The sequence below is a fragment of the Haliotis asinina genome, chromosome 12 (genome assembly GCF_037392515.1).
Source record: "Haliotis asinina isolate JCU_RB_2024 chromosome 12, JCU_Hal_asi_v2, whole genome shotgun sequence".
NCBI lineage: Eukaryota > Metazoa > Mollusca > Gastropoda > Lepetellida > Haliotidae > Haliotis > Haliotis asinina.
In genome coordinates, this window is record NC_090291.1 from 47723657 (window position 1) to 47743207 (window position 19551).

Here is a 19551-nt window from a genome sequence, read left to right on the forward strand (position 1 = left end):
AAAAACAATGATACACATTGAAATGATGGAGGTCAAGAGCATCTGTGTGTTTTAAATATGCTTCCTCTAGACAGATTGCTGACGGTGTAAAATCCTGGATTAAAAGTTGCAATTTATTAAAAATACTCCTTAGTCCTCTGCAGTTCCACTGAATAATAATATTCGGATAACCTATCTCTTGGATTTATTGGCGATCTACCACGCACTTTTTTGGTGGGCGACAAGCTGTGTGCCCTAGAGCGGACGTTTTCAGACACGTCCATGTCTTCGAGTGATCCATATTTGTTGAATATTTGGATTTTATTCTCTGAACCCTTTGGGACTCTGCCGCTTAGCTTTTTCAGAGAATATGGCTTTTTAGTTTTTGTTTTACTGGGTTGAGACCTTGTTGATGACTGAGAAGATATGTCATGATCAGGGGATGTTGCTGATTGAATTTGAGATGTACCAGGAAGTGATTCTGGAGTTTGAGTAGATATGGCAGGTGACAGAAGTTGAGGGGAATCCGTGTTCACCCAACTCAAGTTTGTCTGACAGCTTGAAGATAATTTCATTATTGTGGATGCTGCTTCTGGGTTTGGTCTGGCAACGGAAGCATAGCTTTCCGTTTGTACTGAGCTCTGGACCATTTTTTTACATCTGCAAACCTGATGTTTGGTGTAAACATTTATTCTATTAATAGCCTTTGCTGTTTCCAGACAGGACATTCTTTAGTGAAAGATGGGTGATCCCCTGCGCAGTTTGTACACTTTTTAACATGGCTGTCACAATCCTCTGTTGTATTTTTATACTACAATGAGGACACACAACAATATGCAGGTATTTACACCATGACCGAATTTTTGGCACTTGAAGCACCTCAGCGGATTCGGAATGTTTGTATCAACATTGAGATTACAGTACCCTGCCTTAAGTGACTTTGGAGCTGTAGGTGAAGAGAAGGAAAACAGATAAGTGTTGGTTTTTATGGTTGTGTTGCTTTTACGGGTTGAGAAGCGTTTGACATATAACACACCCTGATCTCTCATCTCGGAAACGATACCTAGGTCACACATGTCTGCCAGCAATCGATCACGATCTCGCACTATTCCCTTACTGGTGCTAAGAGTCTTGTGGGCCGTGACGGTAACCGGAGTCCCAACAAAGTGCCAATATTCAAAAGGTTGGTTGACTGTTGCTTTCTGGCGCACTCTATGCACAGTGCACCAGAACGTAATCTTCTAACGTTCTTTAATTCGCCAGCAATGCCTTGGATACCCTTAGACATAGCAAACGGGTTCACCTTCAAAGGTGTGTTATATTTGTGCTCAATGGCAAGGAAACGTGGCCAGTAATCAATTTGTTTGAACGGTCTGAGGTCGTCAACGGGATCATTTTCGAGAGGACGTTTGCTCTTCTTAGTGAGGGTTTCATAAGCCATGGATATTTGTTTTTTAATTTCATCATCCGAGCTCCCCACCCACCACGGAGTATCACAAGGACAATGCTAAAAACAAGTGGGTCTCCAACTTGCAGCACCAAGGATACTCAGGTGATATACACCAGCAGAAGAATTATAAATAATTAGTCAACCAGATTGGCCCATGAGCCACTGCCTTCTGGGCATAAGACTCTAGGCAAAGATCACAACAACATACTGCAAAATCAGAAAAAAAATATTAATGAACAATAGAGTCAAGACCGAAATTAAACCAAGTCCAAAATAAAATTTGTGCTATGAAATAGATACAATTCATGCACAGGGCTTGGCATGACCAGCCGATTGGTTGACCCATTCAACCACGCGTCTAGGTGAATTCAAGGCCAAAGTGGTGTATTGAGCAACAGGAACACGATTGCAGGCCCCTATTGCCCTCAGCCGCCAGGATCCTTTCCTCCACCGACACAGGGCCACAACCCACGGCTCTTGGCGTTACTCAGCACCCACCACGAGGAGGTGGCTCGCCATGGGTGCCACCTCTTTTTATGGGCAAAACATCACTGATCAATCTAAAAGTGCTTTATGGTTCAACTTCTTTATTATACAAGGTCACAACGTTTCGAGACAGAATCTAGTCTTTTCACCTCACCTGAAGAAGAGACTAGATTCTGTCTCGAAACGTTGTGACCTTGTATAATAAAGAAGTTGAACCATAATGCACTTGTAGTTTGATTCCTCCAACTTCTAAATGCCTTTGAAACAACTTAATCACTGATCAATGTTGTCATTGTAGGGTTCATTTGCAATTGGCCGAAAACGTATAATAGGTGTTTTAATTATGATTTTGATTGGTTGACCAAGATCCGATATTTTTACTAATGGTTACTGATTGGATAAGCCAAAAATACATTCTTGGAGGGGTGGTCACATGACTTCAGCCTGGATGTCAGTTTACTTCCTACAGCTGATGTCCCCTGGCCGTCCCCTAGACTGGATTTATTACAGTCGTGGTCTGGATGTCTATACAGTGGTCATTAAGACATTTACTACTGCAATAAACAATGGCATGAGTTTTAAACTTGACATGTTCAGTGGCATATGGCCTATGTTAATTATCTTTGCCAGGTGCATTACATCAGTTTGAGCCATGACATGGAGAATAATTAAAGTGACATTTCAATATTACCAACTCTTCAAAATGAATGTGAACTTTCAGGCAACTATATCCAAAATACATGCATACAGAAAAATGTATGTGGCAAATATATACAAAATAAATATAGATATGAAGAATACAAAGATAAATTGTGCACTGTCACGATATGTCCAGCCCCGAGGATCATGCAAAGTAGTGCTACCATATACTACATCGGTATCATGTATTTATACAATATACCCCAATTATATATAGATTAAATACATGAGACATTACTGAGCTACCTACACGTGACAACAGGGTCAATCTGTATAAATTAACTGTGGTAGGTATGCTGAACGATAGATACTGCAGCTGTACAGGTTAATAACTCAGGTTGTAATATTCTTTTTGCCTATTGACAGGGAACATCTGCCTGCTCTGCATCACACGGACTTACCGTCTGTTCAAACATGGCGGAGAGTGAAATATTTCTTGATGATGTCCGTCCCAAGGTTTCGCCAGAGAATGGAGAAAGAGGTTCCGTGCCGACCAGAGAGGAATGGACCAGAAAGAGAGAGTACATATTGTCCCTCCTTGGATACACAGTTGGACTAGGGTCTCTGTGGCGATTCCCGTACCTGTGTAACAGAAATGGTGGCGGTCAGTATTAACAGTGTACTCAGTGGATTATATATTCATGCTGAAAAAAGTGTCGCAGCTCCGATGATTTCTTACAACCACATTGCCATTCCTACTCATATCATAATTATATTTTTTGAATGATTACTGTCACTATTAGGAGGATCATACATTGATCTAAGATGGCGATTTAACGGTGTGTGGTATACGGGTTATTATGTATGTTGCCATTCATTGACCATCAGCCGATTGGCCAAAAAACACCAGCAAACTACAGGAAGTCGCGGTGGCTGAGCTGAGCGGGCTAGGCGGCTGACTTTGTGTGCTGGCGATTAGGTGCCTGACTCTGAGGGTGCGGGTTCGAATCCCGGATGGGACTCAACCGAAAAAAGTACTAGAATTTGTACTTTACTAAGAAAGTGAAATCCCAAATATGACATATGTTGAAACTACAGGACCACCAGTGTTCATGCCGACCAAGAGTAACAGCTCGCGGGAAGGATGCATCTTTTCTCAGGGCACTCTGTGCTAACTGTCGGAGGTGTCAGTGAGTGATCCAGGGTTTATCAGGGTTGCTGAAGCAATATTCCCCGACCAGTCGTCATACAGGTGTCTTAGTTTCTTGCGTCAGCGCTGCATAAGCCCGCCCAGATATATGTTCCTAGTCCCAGCGAGCATGCGAGCACTATTGCCCATTATCACGCCAAAGAGATCCTCCAGCACAAAATCTTGATGTATTCGAACAAAATATCTGTGCAGAATGGAATGCAATTACCCCAACGTCATTTTTAACGTCTAATGTTGCTGTAGTTGGTGGAGGTTAAACATATATTGACGTTTTGTTCGGTTATTGATATTTACGTGATGTCGTGATTTTATGCCAGAATTTGTTAAAATCATATGATCGCAGTTATCGGTACTTCAAAATGCATCAAGAAATTGGCACGTTGAAAATTTAGATTTATAAAAGAAACCTTTACTAACAATTCATTGACGTGTACAATGAATAGGGGAATCATCACCTGTCTCCCCAAACCAAATTAGGACAGAAAAATGTTAAAAACTGGCGCCCAATCTTATTGCTTAATGTTTTATATAAGACAATCAGCTCATGGATTGTAAATAGACTGAAAACAACCTTGAATGCAGTTTTACATGGGAATCAAACAGAATTCATTTCTGGTAAATGTGTTAGTGAAAACACCACGATACTCGATGATATTAGGTTTTAAACTAAACCATTCAACAAACAAGGCTTGCTTCTCTTAATTGACTTTGAAAAACTTTTGATACTATCTCTAAATCCTATTTTGACTCAGGCATGATACAAATTCGGATTTGGTCCAAACATTATAAAATGGATAAAAATCTTACCCTCAAATACAACAGCACCAGTTACACAAAATTCAGACTTGAAAGGGGATGTAGACAGCAATCCAGTTTATTCAGCCTTCTTCATTCTCGCAATTGAAATTTTAGGTACTATGATAAGGACAAATCCGGACATATAGAGCCTAACGCCTAACGCCTAACGCCTAACGCTAAACGATTCTGGCCATAAACTATGACAATATGCTGCAGGTATTTCTAGATGGATTTGAAAACTGCCCCAATGCAGCAACTGAAACCCTGAACAAATATACCAAATCTGAGGACTTGAAATGAACATAGATAAAACCAAGGCTTTTTGGTTGGGTTCATTGCCTAAAAGTAATATACCTTTAGCCAGTGACCTAAATCTTGACTGACAGAAGGGGGGTTTCGAAAGTTGCTTCATTAAATGAGCTGTGGGTGATTAACACAAGGAAACGCTTAGAACATATCAATAGATTCCTTGCCAATTGGTGCAGAAGAAATTTGACTCTTACTGGAAGAATGCCTGTCATACTTTATATATTTTTATCCAAAAATAAAAACGACAAAATAAAGACATGAACTATAAACAGAAAGTACCAAGATGGAGGTCTAAAAATGATTGATATAGAATGTTTCATTAATGCTCTGAAATTATCCTCACTGAAAAATGTATAAACAAAAATAAGGAACCGATAAACATCTTTCCTGTTATTCATATATGCTGACTTGGCCCTAATGCTGTTGGCTGTTTATCTGACCATGATAATCGAAATTGGAGAGACGATTCATCTGCTTAAAGGAAATTCTATAGGAAAATTACTATTGAGGAAGACGATGTGACCAAATCTTGACTCAGCCACATCGGTTGAACAATTGCTTTGATTCATCTCATATATTATTACAACTGGTTTAGTCATGGTATACATTGTATAAAAGATACATGTGATGGAAATGGCTTTCTAAGTTTTGAAAATTTAAAACACACTTTCATGTCACCATTCACATCTTTTGAAGCACAATCAACATTTACAAAATAACTTGAATGCTGTCGTCGTGTATTCTACATGTGGTTAACTCCTTGACAGGAGCGTTCCTCATTCCTTACTTCTTTGGAATCATCACGTGCTCCGTCCCGCTGTTTTTCTTGGAGATTACCATCAGCCAGTTTTCCGGTAGGAGTGCAGCCCATGTGTGGGTCCTCTGTCCTCTGTTTAAAGGTGAGTGCAGGCCACGTGTGGGCCCTCTGTCCTCTGTTTAAAGGTGAGTGCAGCCCACCTATGGCTCCTTCGTCCTCTGTTTAAAGGTGAGTGTAGGTCACGTGTGGGTCCTCTGTCCTCTGTTTAAAGGTGAGTGCAGGTCACCTGTGGCACCTTTGTCCTCTGTTTAAAGGTGAGTGTAGGCCACGTGTTGTTCCTCTGTCCTCTGTTTCAAGGTGAGAGCACCTAACGTGTGGCCTCTCTGCCCTGTTTAAAGATGAGTACTGTTCACATAGTGGTCCTCTGACCTCTGTTGCAAGGTGAGTAGAACCCACAGGGTGGTCCTCTGACCTCTTTTTCAAGGTGAGTGCAGCCTACATGGTGGTTCCTTGTCCTGTTTCAAGATGAGTCCAGCCCACATGGCCGTCCTCTGTTTCAAGATGAGTGCAGTTCACATGATGGTCCTCTGTTTAAAGTCAAGCACATCCCATGTTTGGGCCGCAGTCCTCTGTTTAAAGGCGAGTGTGTCAGCCAGGTTAGCGAGTCTGACCATCCGATTAGTCGCCTCTGATAAGCATGGAGTGCAGATAATGACCATGTTAGACCTCTCTTATGATGCAGACAGTGATGACCATGTTTTGTTTAAGGTATCGGCATCTCTCAAGTAATGGCCGCATCGTTCGGGAGCGTGCTGTACAATGTCATAATTTCCTGGTCCATCTATTACATTTTCAAGTCGTTCTCGTCAGTGTTGCCATGGGCAACGTGTGACAACTGGTGGAACACTCTCCTGTGTGTCAACAAGCTGGGGAATGTTTCATCCATTAACTTGAGTCACGCCAACAGCACATATCTAGATGATGAACGACTTCTGTACTCATCTTGGAGAAAGGCAAATGTAACACTGACAGCATCGGAGGAATTTTGGCAGTAAGAAAAATATTGTAGTATACATGTGAATGGGTTATTACAAAGATACCAAATGAATATTGAATATATTTGGCACAAGGCTCACTTGTCACGCCAAAGACCTGGGTTCGATTCCCAACATGGGCACGATGTGTGAAGCCCATTTCTGGTGTCCTAGATTTGTTGGAATATTGATAAAAGTGGATTAAACCATTCTCACTCACTCACCCTCACTCACTTTTCTTTTTGGCTTTGTTACCTTGTGCCTTCGGGGATTTTCAGTAATTCATTAATATCGGTTTACAATGTTTTGCTATTTAATATTTATAGACCTCTTTCGGAAGATAATCCAGGATACTATGTATTTTACATCCAACAACGTAATTAAAATTCATTCCCACGAACAAGAACAAGAACACAAAGAACACAAGAACGCACACACACTTGACATGAGCTATATACAATCGTTATTTATTGTGGCAGATACGGCGCACTGAGAGTGTCCAGTGGAATCGACAAGTTGGGGTCAGTACAGGGCGATCTCCTTCTGTGTAACCTCGCTTCCTGGGTAGTTGTGTTCTTCTGTCTCATGAAAGGCGTCAAGTCTGTGGGAAAGGTAAGAAGATCAGCACCATCAGCAGATGTCACCATTTGGGGGATTTATACGTGTAAATGGTAACTGTAGGTCTATTAGGACTCCTAAACAGAACTGCTCCAGTAGGAGATGGATCTTATAATGACTTTAACGGATCGTGTACAATCTCAGAAAAGAGAAGCTAAACGTTTTATCACCCATTGGATCCAAAACGCATAGTTTCCAGACAATTTCAAGTGAAAGAATGTTTCTTTGGGCTAAAATTCGAAGTAATATGTACCAAACCGAGAACTAGTTACACTACCTCCATAAATAATGTTCAACTCGTTGGTTTGATTGATAGACTGTTCACCCGGCGACATGATTTAAACATAGATAGACATGTTTGATTGTGCCATAAAACAACATTCGTTCATTCGCAGAATCCGTAGATGTATTGGTGACACGTAGAAATACGTCTGGGTTGAGGGCATGTCCTCACTTGACATTTCCTGTCTATATTGGCAGGTGGTGTATGTGACAGCATTGATCCCGTACATCCTGCTGACGGTGCTGCTGATCAGGTCGTGCATGATGCCTGGAGCAGGGGAAGGGATTGTGTACTTCCTTCGTCCTGACTTCTCACGACTAGCCTCTGTTCAGGTACAGAGAGAGGGAAAGAGAGAGGGAAAGAGAGGGAATTGTTAGACAGGGATGTGACGGCTCTAATAATAACATTCAGGATAACGTATAATCATTACTGTATAGGAAACGAGAGAAATACATCTTATACCAGGTGTGTCAGCACTAATCATGACAACTGGGACCGTGTGTAATCATTACTATGTAGAGAGACAGGGGGGAGGCAGAGAGGGGAAAGAGAAGTACTTATGATACCACTTGTCACAGCTCTGATAATAAGAATGATAATATGCAATCCTTACTATATATCGGGGAAGAGAGAGGAAGAGACAGACAGACAGACAGAGAGAGAGAGAGAGAAAGAGAGAGAGGGAGAGAGAGAGAATCATTAGGACAATCAATCATCAGGGGGGAGATACTGTTTTGAGATTTTGAGAGTCCTACAGACTGACTCAATGTTATTGCCGTATTTTTCAATACTGCATTCATAACCTTACGTTATGGCGTAGCCTAGTGGTAAAGCGTTCGCTCGTCACGCCGAAGGCCCGGGTTCGACTCCAAACATGGGTACAATGCGTGAACCCATTTTCTGGTGTCCCCCGCCGTGACATTGCTGGAATATTGCTAATATTGTAAAACTAAAACTCACTCACTCACACATAACCTTACATTGTATAGGTGTGGTTGGAGGCTTTGCTGCAAGGTTTCTATTCAACGAGTGTTACCTACGGCGGACTCATCACCATGAGCAGCTACAACAACTTCAACAACAGACTGCTGAAGTAAATAGTAACACTTTACTCAAACGGTTTCTGATGATAGTTCAGGAAAGACAAGTTTAGCTTCTTTGGAATAGACCCATATACAGCATAAGAAGAATTCCAATCAACAAACCTGATCTTGTCTTTAATTATCAAGCCAGTGCATTGATTATATCATCATATTCTGCCCCTTGTTGTGATTGTCAAGATTCAGGAAAAGCATGCTAAAACTATGACATACTGGGTAATGCAGAGGGCTGCAGTGTTGGGGAGTCTACATATTCTCCGGAAAGTCCTTGGTTGGTTGACTAGGCAGTGCTTTCTGGGAGAAGTCCTATTCGCTGTCTAGGCTCCGTGCAGAGGGGACAAGTCCCAGTGCTGATGATGAGCCTTATCAGCCTGACTGTGCGAGGAGCACCTGAACTCGCGCTGCTGCATTTTTCACCACAATCTGTAAATGGCGTTTCATATCCAATTATTGCTCAAAGACGCAGGGTCTTCATGCTGGAATGTCTGAAATATACAAATCAATTGTAAAGTTGTGACTATACCATGAATATATACTTGTTTTAGCAGTATTACTGTTGTGTACAAACAAACAGTGCCTGGGCCAGACAATCACGTGATTGTCACCATGCGATACAAACATCAGTGATTTGCTGTATGTGATCTGAAAGTTAGCAAAGCCCCTGTTAACATAGGATGATGAATTACCTGGTGTTTTGTGCTTCAGAGACTTGGTGGTAGTTAATGTCGTTGGTCAAGCAAGTAGTCTATTCTGCGGTCTCGTGGTTTTCTCCACGCTGGGCTTCATGGCGCACGCGGCGCAGATACCGATATCAGAAGTTGTATCATCAGGTAAACCGACCAGTGTTCCGCTGGGCTATCTTCAGACAATTTCTCGAGTGAGTGAGTGAGTGAGTGAGTGAATGACATTACATTCCAAAATACCAGCAATAATACCAGAAATGAGCTTCACACATTGTACCTATGTGGCAGGTTACTATGTGGAAAATGTATATATAAATGATCATAAACCACTTAATTAAAATTACACCATAATTGTCAGACATATTCATTTTGTATGGTTTAACCCATGCAGCTAAAGTCGAAGACATGTTGCTTAACACCGAGCTGCCTGATAACGTAACTGATGCAATGCTCAAGGTGACACTAAAAAGGTTCACTCTCTCACGGATGGGGGGGCGGTGGGGTAGCCTAGTGGTTAAAGCGTTCGCTCGTCACGCCGAAGACCCGGGTTCTATTCCCCACATGGGTACAATGTGTGAAGCCCATTTTCTGGTGTCCCCCGCCGTGATGTTGCTGGAATATTGCTAAAAGCGGTGTAAAACTAAACTCACTCACTCAATCTCACGGATGGCGCGCTAGGAAAGTTGTGCAATCGTTTGTACGTTACACCAAAGCCTTAAAGTCGATTTTCCAACATGTGATCTCCAGGGATGACGTAGCTGTTAAATCGTCCCGGTTTGATTCGCCATATGGATACAAAACGTGAACAGTGTGAAAACTGTACTCACCCATCGTGTTCCATATCTTGACATTGCCGGAAACTTAAACCTTAAGTCCTTCTCACCACTGCTTAAACCTAAAACACCCATTGGTTGCAGGTTCTGGTCTGGGATTCATCATTTATCCAGAGGCCATCGCTCAGCTTCCTATGCCTCAGTTGTGGGCAGTCCTGTTCTTCATGATGCTCTTTGCGATGGGAATAGACTCTATGGTAGACAATATTTATAAATGACAGATATTTGTAGGCTTGTCTGAATGACGATTGTTTGGCTAGTGTCCCGGAAGGTAGCTCCACGAGAAAAGCTATAATATATATATCTATTCATTTTCAGATATGGTTTACAGCTGCCTTTGCTTGTCGTAACAGTCGATTACCAGAGCCGACTAGCTACTTGGCTAATACATGTCAGAAACTACGTTTCGGAAACACCAATCACAATAAGGGTTTGGGTAGACAGTGGCGAAAGCGGTCGCTGGCGGCTCCAAAGGTCTGGCTTTGATTCCCCACATGGGTAAAACTGTGTAAAGCCGCTTCTGGTGTCCTCCGATGTGATCTGTTTGGAGCATTGCTAAAAGCGGCGACCATACTCACACGCTCATAATCAATGTATCGAATGGCCACCCGTGACTTAGCAGCTTTCTTCGCAAAGTCTGTGGAACAAAACTTGATTATTTACAGACCTACGAGGCATGAGAGTGTACTGCTGATATCTCATTCAATGAGACGTCATATTTTGAATGACCCGAACCAACTTATCAACCCGTGATCATTGTTGTGTCATACTGTTAATGTCCTCAACCAGCTCACCAAGGCTTGGTCATCTTTGTGTCATATTTTGAATGACCTCAACCAAAGGATCAAAATCTGCGTCATATAACTGTTGCGTCATGTATGAATATCCTCAACCATCTCATCAAGACGTGATCATTGTTACGTCATATTGTGAATGTCCTCAAGCAACGGATGTAGAGAACAGAGGATTACATTGCAGATGAACCATACCTAGTATTCAACATACTGCATCAATCTAAAGCGAAACTGTTTCACAAAACCATATTAATAATACAGAAGTTGTATATCCATAGACGAAACTGGTTTCACATAACTCTCTCACACCTTCAATAAACATCATCAAAACAATACTTAATACTAACAATATTACTACTTCGTGAAACCGCCTAAGTTCCCTTTTGTCTTTTCTAGTTTGGTTTCACGGAAACAACCGTAGCTGGAATCACAGATTCGTGGCCTAAGTATCTTCAAGGACGGAGAATGTGGGTCACGGCTGGGGTGTGTCTAGCTAGCTTCGTTGTGTCCATCCCTTTTGTAACTGAGGTAAGCATTTGGCACGAATGAGTGAGTTAAAATCTAAAGTCACATCGACAGTATTTCAATCCCATCGTGACTGTATTTGTCTGTGCGAAGCATATGTATTTAATTGAGGTGTGATCACAGGACAAATCCAACCTTCCCTTCAAAATATAATGTTGGTGAAACCAGTAAATAGCCCTATCCTTTGACGGTAAAAGATAATCGAGACTGTTTTTTTTAAGCGTATTCATCGATGATAGAACGACAAGCCACGTGATACTCTTTATCAATAGACCCATGAAGGTCCGGAATAGAATAGGCCTTCAGCAACCCATGCTTGCCATAAAAGGCGACTAGCTTGTCGTAAGAGGCGACTAACGGGATCGGGTGGTCACGCTCGCTGACTTGGTTGACACATGTCATCGGTTCCCAATTGCTTAGATCGATGCTTATGTTGTTGATCACTGGATTGTCTGGTCCAGACTCGATTATTTACAGACCGCCGCCATATAGCAGAATATTGCTGAGTGCGGCGTAACACTAAACTCACTCACTCACTATTTATCAAGAAGCTCAAGACAACATCTTCTAACAAGCTATTTTAACAACTTGCTTTTCATATGTGGCACGTGGCACCTATTACAAAGATGTCAGCATTAATGATGTTGAGATGAGTAATGATGATCGATGAAGATTTGTAGATAGAAGGAAGATATCATACGTTATCCCTTAAAACAGTCTGTATATGGTACTAAACTTTTGTTGCGTAGTTTTCGTATGAATTAATGGGGTACGAAAGAAAACAAGGTACATGTGACAACCAACTGGCGTCGACATCTTATTATTCAAATTTGGTTTGTGGCAGAGTGTCGATATTTCTGTTAGATCAATGCTTTTCCTGACGTTTTGATTATTCTGATATAGTAACCTAAAGAAAACCATTGCTAATCAAACAAGAACATGTAATTTAGCATCTTTATATATATCCAACATTGATGTTATCACTGGCACAGGGCGGGATCTACCTCTTCCAACTGTTAGATTGGTATGCTTCCTCCTTCAATGTACTTCTCATTGGCTGCCTTGAATGTGTCGTCATCAACTGGATATATGGTGAGTAAGGCTTCGTGTCGCTTTTAGCGAGACACCAGAAAAGAACTTCGTACAATGTACTTGTGTACAAAATCAAGCCCAGACCTCAACACTTTAGCAGCTTTAGCAACACTTTATTTTAGCAAGCAGAATATGCTTGCTCCGTTCGTGACCACCTTGTGTCACCACCGACTGGCAGTGATCTAGTTATACAAGTTTCACCAGAACACTACTGTTCTCTACTGTTGATATTATACACGTGCTATATGTTGACAGAGTATATTGTGTATATTACCGTCACAGTTAAGAGTGGATGAACTCTCCTTTGGTCATACTAAGCTTATCAAAATATTATGATAACGGCCTTGGAACAGATTTGGGTTGAATATTTTTAAGCAATGGACACTATTCTGGACGGTATAACTGAATTTTTAAACGCCTAGGATAAGAATAATACCCCTTTCCTCTTCCCGAAACAGCCTCTTCTGCCTTAGAGGCAACTCGCCCCGAAATTTTGGACCCTCACTCTTCCTCTTCTTCAGTTGCTGATCTTTCCGAAAACGCTGTGTATATTTTGTTTCATTCTATTTATGATGAAATATCTGTTATACCTTTGGAAAAAACGGAGGCCAATCAAACAAACAAATATATCTTTTCCCAAAAATGAAATTGATTTATTAAATGACATTATTTCTATGAAACTTTCTGCGGATTGTTCATTATATGAAGTTAATTGTTGTGTCTGTGCTGCCGCTCGAACCTTGGAGGAACTTCACACAGTTTCCAAAGAAAAACCAACCAATACTAAGAACAATAAACCAAAGAAGAATAAATTTCCTGGATAGAGTTGTGCCTGAAATTCAAATCATCAGGGAATCCCATGTCTGAACGACAAAAGGCAATTTGGAGAAAACTAAAATTGCAGTACAAGACACCAAAGGTGTATTCTCCAAATTGTCGATTCCCTGAAGGCAAAGATAAAAGTTTGGACTGAAAGAAAGAAACAATGGGAAAAGAAAAACAAATTCATCAAACTAAATACATCTTTTTAGAAACAATGAAAAACAATTGTACAGCCAACTTAAAACGAGTGGTGAAGGTGAGCATGATAGACCGCCTCCCATGGATATCAATGAAAGGTTCAGGAAACAGTTGTGGTCTATACCCGGCAACTGTAACCTGGAGGCACGATTTGAAACAGCAGGTTCTCCTTGTGAAGTCCTTTACTAGTGATATTGGCATGACATTTGGACTCGACAAATGTAATACTCTTCATTTGAAACGTGGCAAGGTAACCAATGATGGATCGGTCATGTTACAAGGGGAGGAGTTATTGAGCATCTTGTGGAAGATCAGGCATACACCTATCTTGAAATGCAAGTTCGAGACAAGCTCCAGAATGCCCAGATTCAAGATAAACTTCCAGTCGAGTATAAATCTCGGTTGAAGAAAATCTGGAGCCCCGAGCTAAATGCCCGAAACAAGGTCAAAGGAACCAATACTTTAACTGTGCCAGTCTTCTCCTATTCCTTGGGAGTAGTTGATTGGACAAAACAAGACATCCAGGGTCTTGACCGCCTGACCGGAAAGATCATATCTGATAACAGAGCACACCTTCCTCGTTCCTCTCTTAATCGTTTATATATGCCAATCGATTCAGGAGGTCGGGGTTTGATTAATGTGGAGGCTCTTCATGATAGAATTTTATTGTGTACTTTTGCACATATTTATTTATCGGATGATCCTCTGGTGATGCATGTGAAGACTCACGATGAAAGCAAGGAATTCCACAGCTATTTTAAGCGTGCCAAGGTTGTTGAAATTTGAGGTTAATTTTGTTGATGGCGATGTACTGGTGGACGGTACAGCGATGGGAGTAAACCAGGTGAAGTCCTTTACACAGTTTGCCCAGAGTCGGTCCTTTGTGGAGAAGCTGTCTGACTAGCCATTGCATCGAGTGTACATGCAGTGTGTGGAACAGAACAGCAATCCAACCGACTCCTTCGCCTAGATGAAGTCGGCTGGTCTCAAATGTGAAACTGAGGGCTTCCTGTTTGCTGCTCAGGACCAGTCACTTCCCACTCGCAATCGCCAGAATGTGATTCTCAACCAAAATGTGAACATGAAATGTTGACTTGCAGTGAATTCACAGAGACTGTCCAACACCTTGTCAGTGGATGCCCTTCCTTGGCACAAACAACATACCTTAAAAGACATGATGGCATGGCTCGCTGCTTTTACTATCGTCTACGCCATGCCTGTGGCTTTGACCCTGAGGTCCATCCATGGTACGACCCTGAACATGTCCAGGGCGTCCTGGAAAATGATGCTTTCAAACATCTCTGGAATAGGCCAATACACAGCCTGAGATGAATTCCAGCCAACAAACCAGATTTGATAAGGTCAATGAAAGTTTTTATATCATTGCATTCTCTCTCCCTTTGGACAGCAATGTGATTGGCACGATTCAGGAAAAGCACGATAAATATGCGAACCTCGCCTTTGAATTGTCTCGCTTGCATCCCAAGTACACTGTCTTCAGGCTCCCCATTGTTCTCGGTGCCCTTGGTTTGGTACCTCCTGATCTCTTGGTGCAGATCAGGAGAGTGCCCGGGTTCTCCACCAGGAGCACTGCCCTTCTGACAATCTGGGTAATGCAGAAGGCTGCAGTGTTGGGGGCCTCCTTATTCTCCGGAAAGTTCTTGGCGGGTTCGACTAGGCAGTGTTTCCTGGGAGAAGTCTCATTCGCTGCCTGTAGAGGGGCCGAGGGTCCTGAGATGTGCCAGGATCACCCTCTCTGCTGCATATCTGTCTTAATCTGTAATACATAATAATGATAATAATATAATTCTCTGCTGCATTCTATCCTAATCTGTAAGACATGACATGTACTATTATAGCACTAAATTCCATACACCAAGTGCATGCTCAAAACACGTGCAAACAAACAGTTGATAGTTATAACGGATTACACAAGCTGCTTGTGAGGCTGTATAATGTCATTGTCACGTGACTTATCGAGCTGGCTACCCGTATTCTGCTGGGTGGACAGTGTGCGATTTTCAACAAACTCACTTGCCTAACGTGAGACCATATGTAACACACGTGCTTCGTTATGGGGCAGGACTGAAGTCTTAGTAACTCTCAGGAGTCAAGCTGCCAAACACGGTTACCCATCCAAGGACTATCCAAGCTCAATGTTGCATAGCTCCAACTGAATTGTGACCCGAGCTCAATGCACAGAACCACACAGCAACGCATATCCTGGTTTTCCTAAACATCAGGCTTCTACACCATGACATATACATTGTCCAGAGCGACCGTAACGGCATTCCACTCGTTCACCTTTAACGTCTATTTTATGTTTTTAAGGTTCAAGGAGACTCAGCAACGATATTGAGATGATGACGGGAAGGCGATTTCCGCTTTTACTCAAGATAATGTCAACCTACTTGACGCCTTTCATTCTCTTTGTGAGTTCACAACAAAGGGTTTATTAATCTAAGTCTTGATGATACTCCTACTCATTGCTACAGGAAAGGGGCCGGTGGGTGATTGTGCGAGAGTCGAAATCGTCATCAGCACCCATGTTGGTCGTATAAAGCGGGATTCGTTGGACATACGGCATGTTGCTGTGGCAGTAGCTACTCATGCCAGTCAGATCTAATCCGTCATAATCCTGTATTCTGGTTCTCAAGACAAGTAAATGAATTAGCAATAGTTGACATAAAAACCAAACTAACCTGGGCTAAACTAATTATCTCACCTGTCAAAGCTATTATTAGTCGCATAAATAACTTGGAAATCGGACATTCCGATGTTAGAATATATTCACAGGGAGAGGGACAATTTGTGACCGTGTGATTGTGATGTTTGTTTCAAGGCCTCCCTGACATGTTCCCTGTTTCTATACGATCCGCCAAGGTATGGCGAGTACATCTACTCTGAATCGGCCAAGGTGATTGGTATAATGGTTGCTGTGGTTCTGACTCTGCCCATACCTACCACATTGTTGTGCCAAGTTGTGAAAGGGAGGGGGAGCTGTTTGGAGGTACGTTTGTTCCCATTGTTCTTATACCGTGTTCGAGATATACTGTAATAAAGTAAATCACGAGTCGGAAAATAGATTATTACATCAAAGAGTTGCGAAATCAGTTCCAACTCATTAACTCATTTTAATTGTGAAAGCAGCTATAATTAAATGTTGTGCATTTTGATGAAGCAGAAATATGACCTTTGGTCATTACCTCCAAAACCCAGCACATATCGGACTCGCATAAATACCCCAACAATGGTCCAGAACAGATCAACATTTTCCTGCGACACAATTCTTTGCAGCGTCTGAGACTTGCAAGCAGACCTTCCCCCGAATGGGGACCATTAGGAGCCAGTGACTTTAAGCTGTACATGGAAGGTCATCCGCAGAACATTTCCCTGAAACTGGAACAAAAAGATCGCCTTTATGATTAACTGCAAAGTTGTTCTGGATGAACGAAAGCAATTTAAAAAGATAACTTTGAACGATAACTTGCTTATCATGTGTGCATCAAATATCTACGTGTCTATGTACATATGCTCAAATTTTTATTAATGTAGAAACTGTATTAAGTGTCGATAAAAGTGCTACTGGGCTGATAGAAGGGCAACAACGTTTTTAGTCATGTACTGTCCTCCATATGTTAGATCACAGAACTCAATCGTTTACAACGCGTTCAACAAAACCATTTCAGAAAGGTATACAAACGTATATGATCTGTCTCTTAATCATGAGGTGATTTTACAAATGATTTGCTCTTATCAAACTCTGTGCACATTTATTAACATGATTCTGTTATGTGATGTTAATTTTCCTCTGTAAAGTGGCTTTACGTCGCTCCTTGTCAGTGTTATTCAAGATCATGTTTTTATTTGAGAATGACTGGAAACTCCCTCGCTGAATAAACATTCCATTCACACTACTTGTTTTGCTAAAAGGGACATCAAACACTGGCTAATTCAGATTATACATTGACTCTGTACAACACTGACAGAAGCTAGACAACATTCTGCGGACATTTGGTACTCGAAACAAGTTCACAATCACCTGTACTGTGCCAGTCCTTCCCTCGTCCTTTGAAGAAAAACTGACGATCAAAAGAAAGTTGTCACCTTAAAAATGCGAAAACGAGTTAGACCACATGTTAGTAATTTGTGGAAACTGCATGTGAACACAATCCACCCGTCAGTGCACATGGTGCGACCTTAAAACCAAAAATGCGTTTTTCGTTTTGGTCACACACGGTCGCAATCACTGACACGTATTTAAAGGTCTTAAACCTTTCGATGGTCACGTCAGACCATCACTAAGTTGTACCACCAAACAGACAGAACCTGAGAAAGACCTCGAAGTAGCCCACCACGCTTCACAACACATGGACAACCTGCAATCTGCAGCAACGACACTGGGTCACCAGGTAAACCGACACACGGTGAGATGACGATGGCATCAAGACGATGCACGTCCCCACACAGTCATGGTGACTCAGAACGTCGTCTTAACAACAACGATGTAGCTGTGTTGTCGTGCCCCTCATGTTTCCCCAACGTGTCTCCCATAGAATACCTATGGAATCATCTTGGTAGAGAGCTGAAGATGCGTTCCAGCCAGATAACTATCTTCTATAAGATATCTTCAGGTCCTCGAGAATGCCTTAAACGATACCTGGCAAAGCATGCCGACGTATGTCATCAGACGGTTGACATCATCCATGAGAAGGCGTTGTGAGTGAGTGAGTGAGTGAGTTTAGTTTTACGCCGCACTCAGCAATATTCCAGCTATATGGCGGCGGTCTGTAAATAATCGAGTCTGGACCAGACAATCTAGTGATCAACAACATGAGCATCGATCTGCGCAATTGGGAACCGATGACATGTGTCAACCAAATCAGCGAGCCTGACCCCCCGATCCCGTTAGTCGCCTCTTACGACAGGCTGAGTCGCCTTTTATGGCAAGCATGGGTTGCTGAAGGCCTATTCTACTCCGGGACCTTCACGGGTCAGAGGTCACACGAGGTCTAGAAACTGGTTTTTTTTCATCCAAACACTCCAGCATTTCTTTTCGATATCCTTTTTAGGCCATTTGAATATATCATACACCTGTGTCTGTGTAGTCTGGGGGATGTCTTACCATAAGCGAGATGAGGTCATGCTCATTAGGGTTGGAGTTCCTTACAAATGTGAATGCATGTACGTATGTGCGTGCGTGCGTGCGACTCCGTTAGCATTACAAGTATGCGTGGTCATGGCCTGGTCCTAGTAAAGACTAGTGCAGGCTTTAGATTGCAGGCAGGCCAAGATAAATATAAAATCATGAAAATGCACCAGTTCGATATACTCGTTTGAGCAGCACGTTTCATCAAGTAACATTCCACGATTTTCATCATAATCAAGATCACTGGTCAATATGTACAGAACAACAGACAAAATTCTGTGTAAATGACACTTTATTTATCCTGATGTATATTTTATCACTGACTACAACACATTTTCAAATTCACCCCTAACAAAACGTCAGTACTAGATTCAGACAGGTGGTTGTAACACTCGCACACAATAGAATCATCTTCTCTTTTGTGTCATAAAAAGGGATGTGAAATCCTGTCAAATAAAACTCATCCTCTGGAAAACAACATAACATCCAGTCGATGGACTTCCCTGAACACAAATTTCTTGAGAAAGCAATGTGAACATCACATTTCAAATTCCATAACAGACATTAACATCAGATCAACCATAACATGTTTTAAATTCTGTGATTAAAACCTGCTAAACATGTGGCACCTTTCCCCAAACGATTTATCAATAAGTTTTGATGACAATCTATGAGCACAGTGACTGGCAACATCCACAGTAGGCATTTCTATTATTTATAGAGCTAATACTTGTTACTGGCACACAAGGAGAAGTTAAACCTGGATGCAGAACACATCTACAAGTAGGTGGT

The 19551-nt window shown here is 41.8% G+C and overlaps 1 protein-coding gene across 1 annotated transcript; it reads left to right on the forward strand.

The window, feature by feature from the left end:
* Positions 1-3006: 3006 nt before the first annotated feature.
* On the forward strand, positions 3007-17524 carry LOC137258418 (sodium- and chloride-dependent glycine transporter 2-like). The gene is made up of 13 exons (XM_067796092.1): positions 3007-3218; positions 5639-5770; positions 6397-6679; positions 7142-7274; positions 7761-7895; positions 8553-8656; positions 9369-9493; positions 10264-10376; positions 11370-11501; positions 12491-12590; positions 15942-16042; positions 16453-16620; positions 16908-17524. Exons 1-13 carry the CDS (start codon positions 3029-3031, stop codon positions 17037-17039), a joined length of 1848 nt encoding a protein of 615 aa, XP_067652193.1. The 5' UTR covers positions 3007-3028; the 3' UTR covers positions 17040-17524.
* Positions 17525-19551: the final 2027 nt, after the last annotated feature.

Coding starts and splice junctions, on each gene's coding strand:
- LOC137258418 (XM_067796092.1), top strand. CDS start 3,029: ATGGCGGAGAGTGAAATATTTCTTGATGATGTCCGTCCCAAGGTTTCG. Junction 5,771..6,396: donor CCTCTGTCCTCTGTTTAAAG/GTGAGTGCAGGC, acceptor GTTTTGTTTAAG/GTATCGGCATCTCTCAAGTA. Junction 8,657..9,368: donor TTCAACAACAGACTGCTGAA/GTAAATAGTAAC, acceptor TTTGTGCTTCAG/AGACTTGGTGGTAGTTAATG.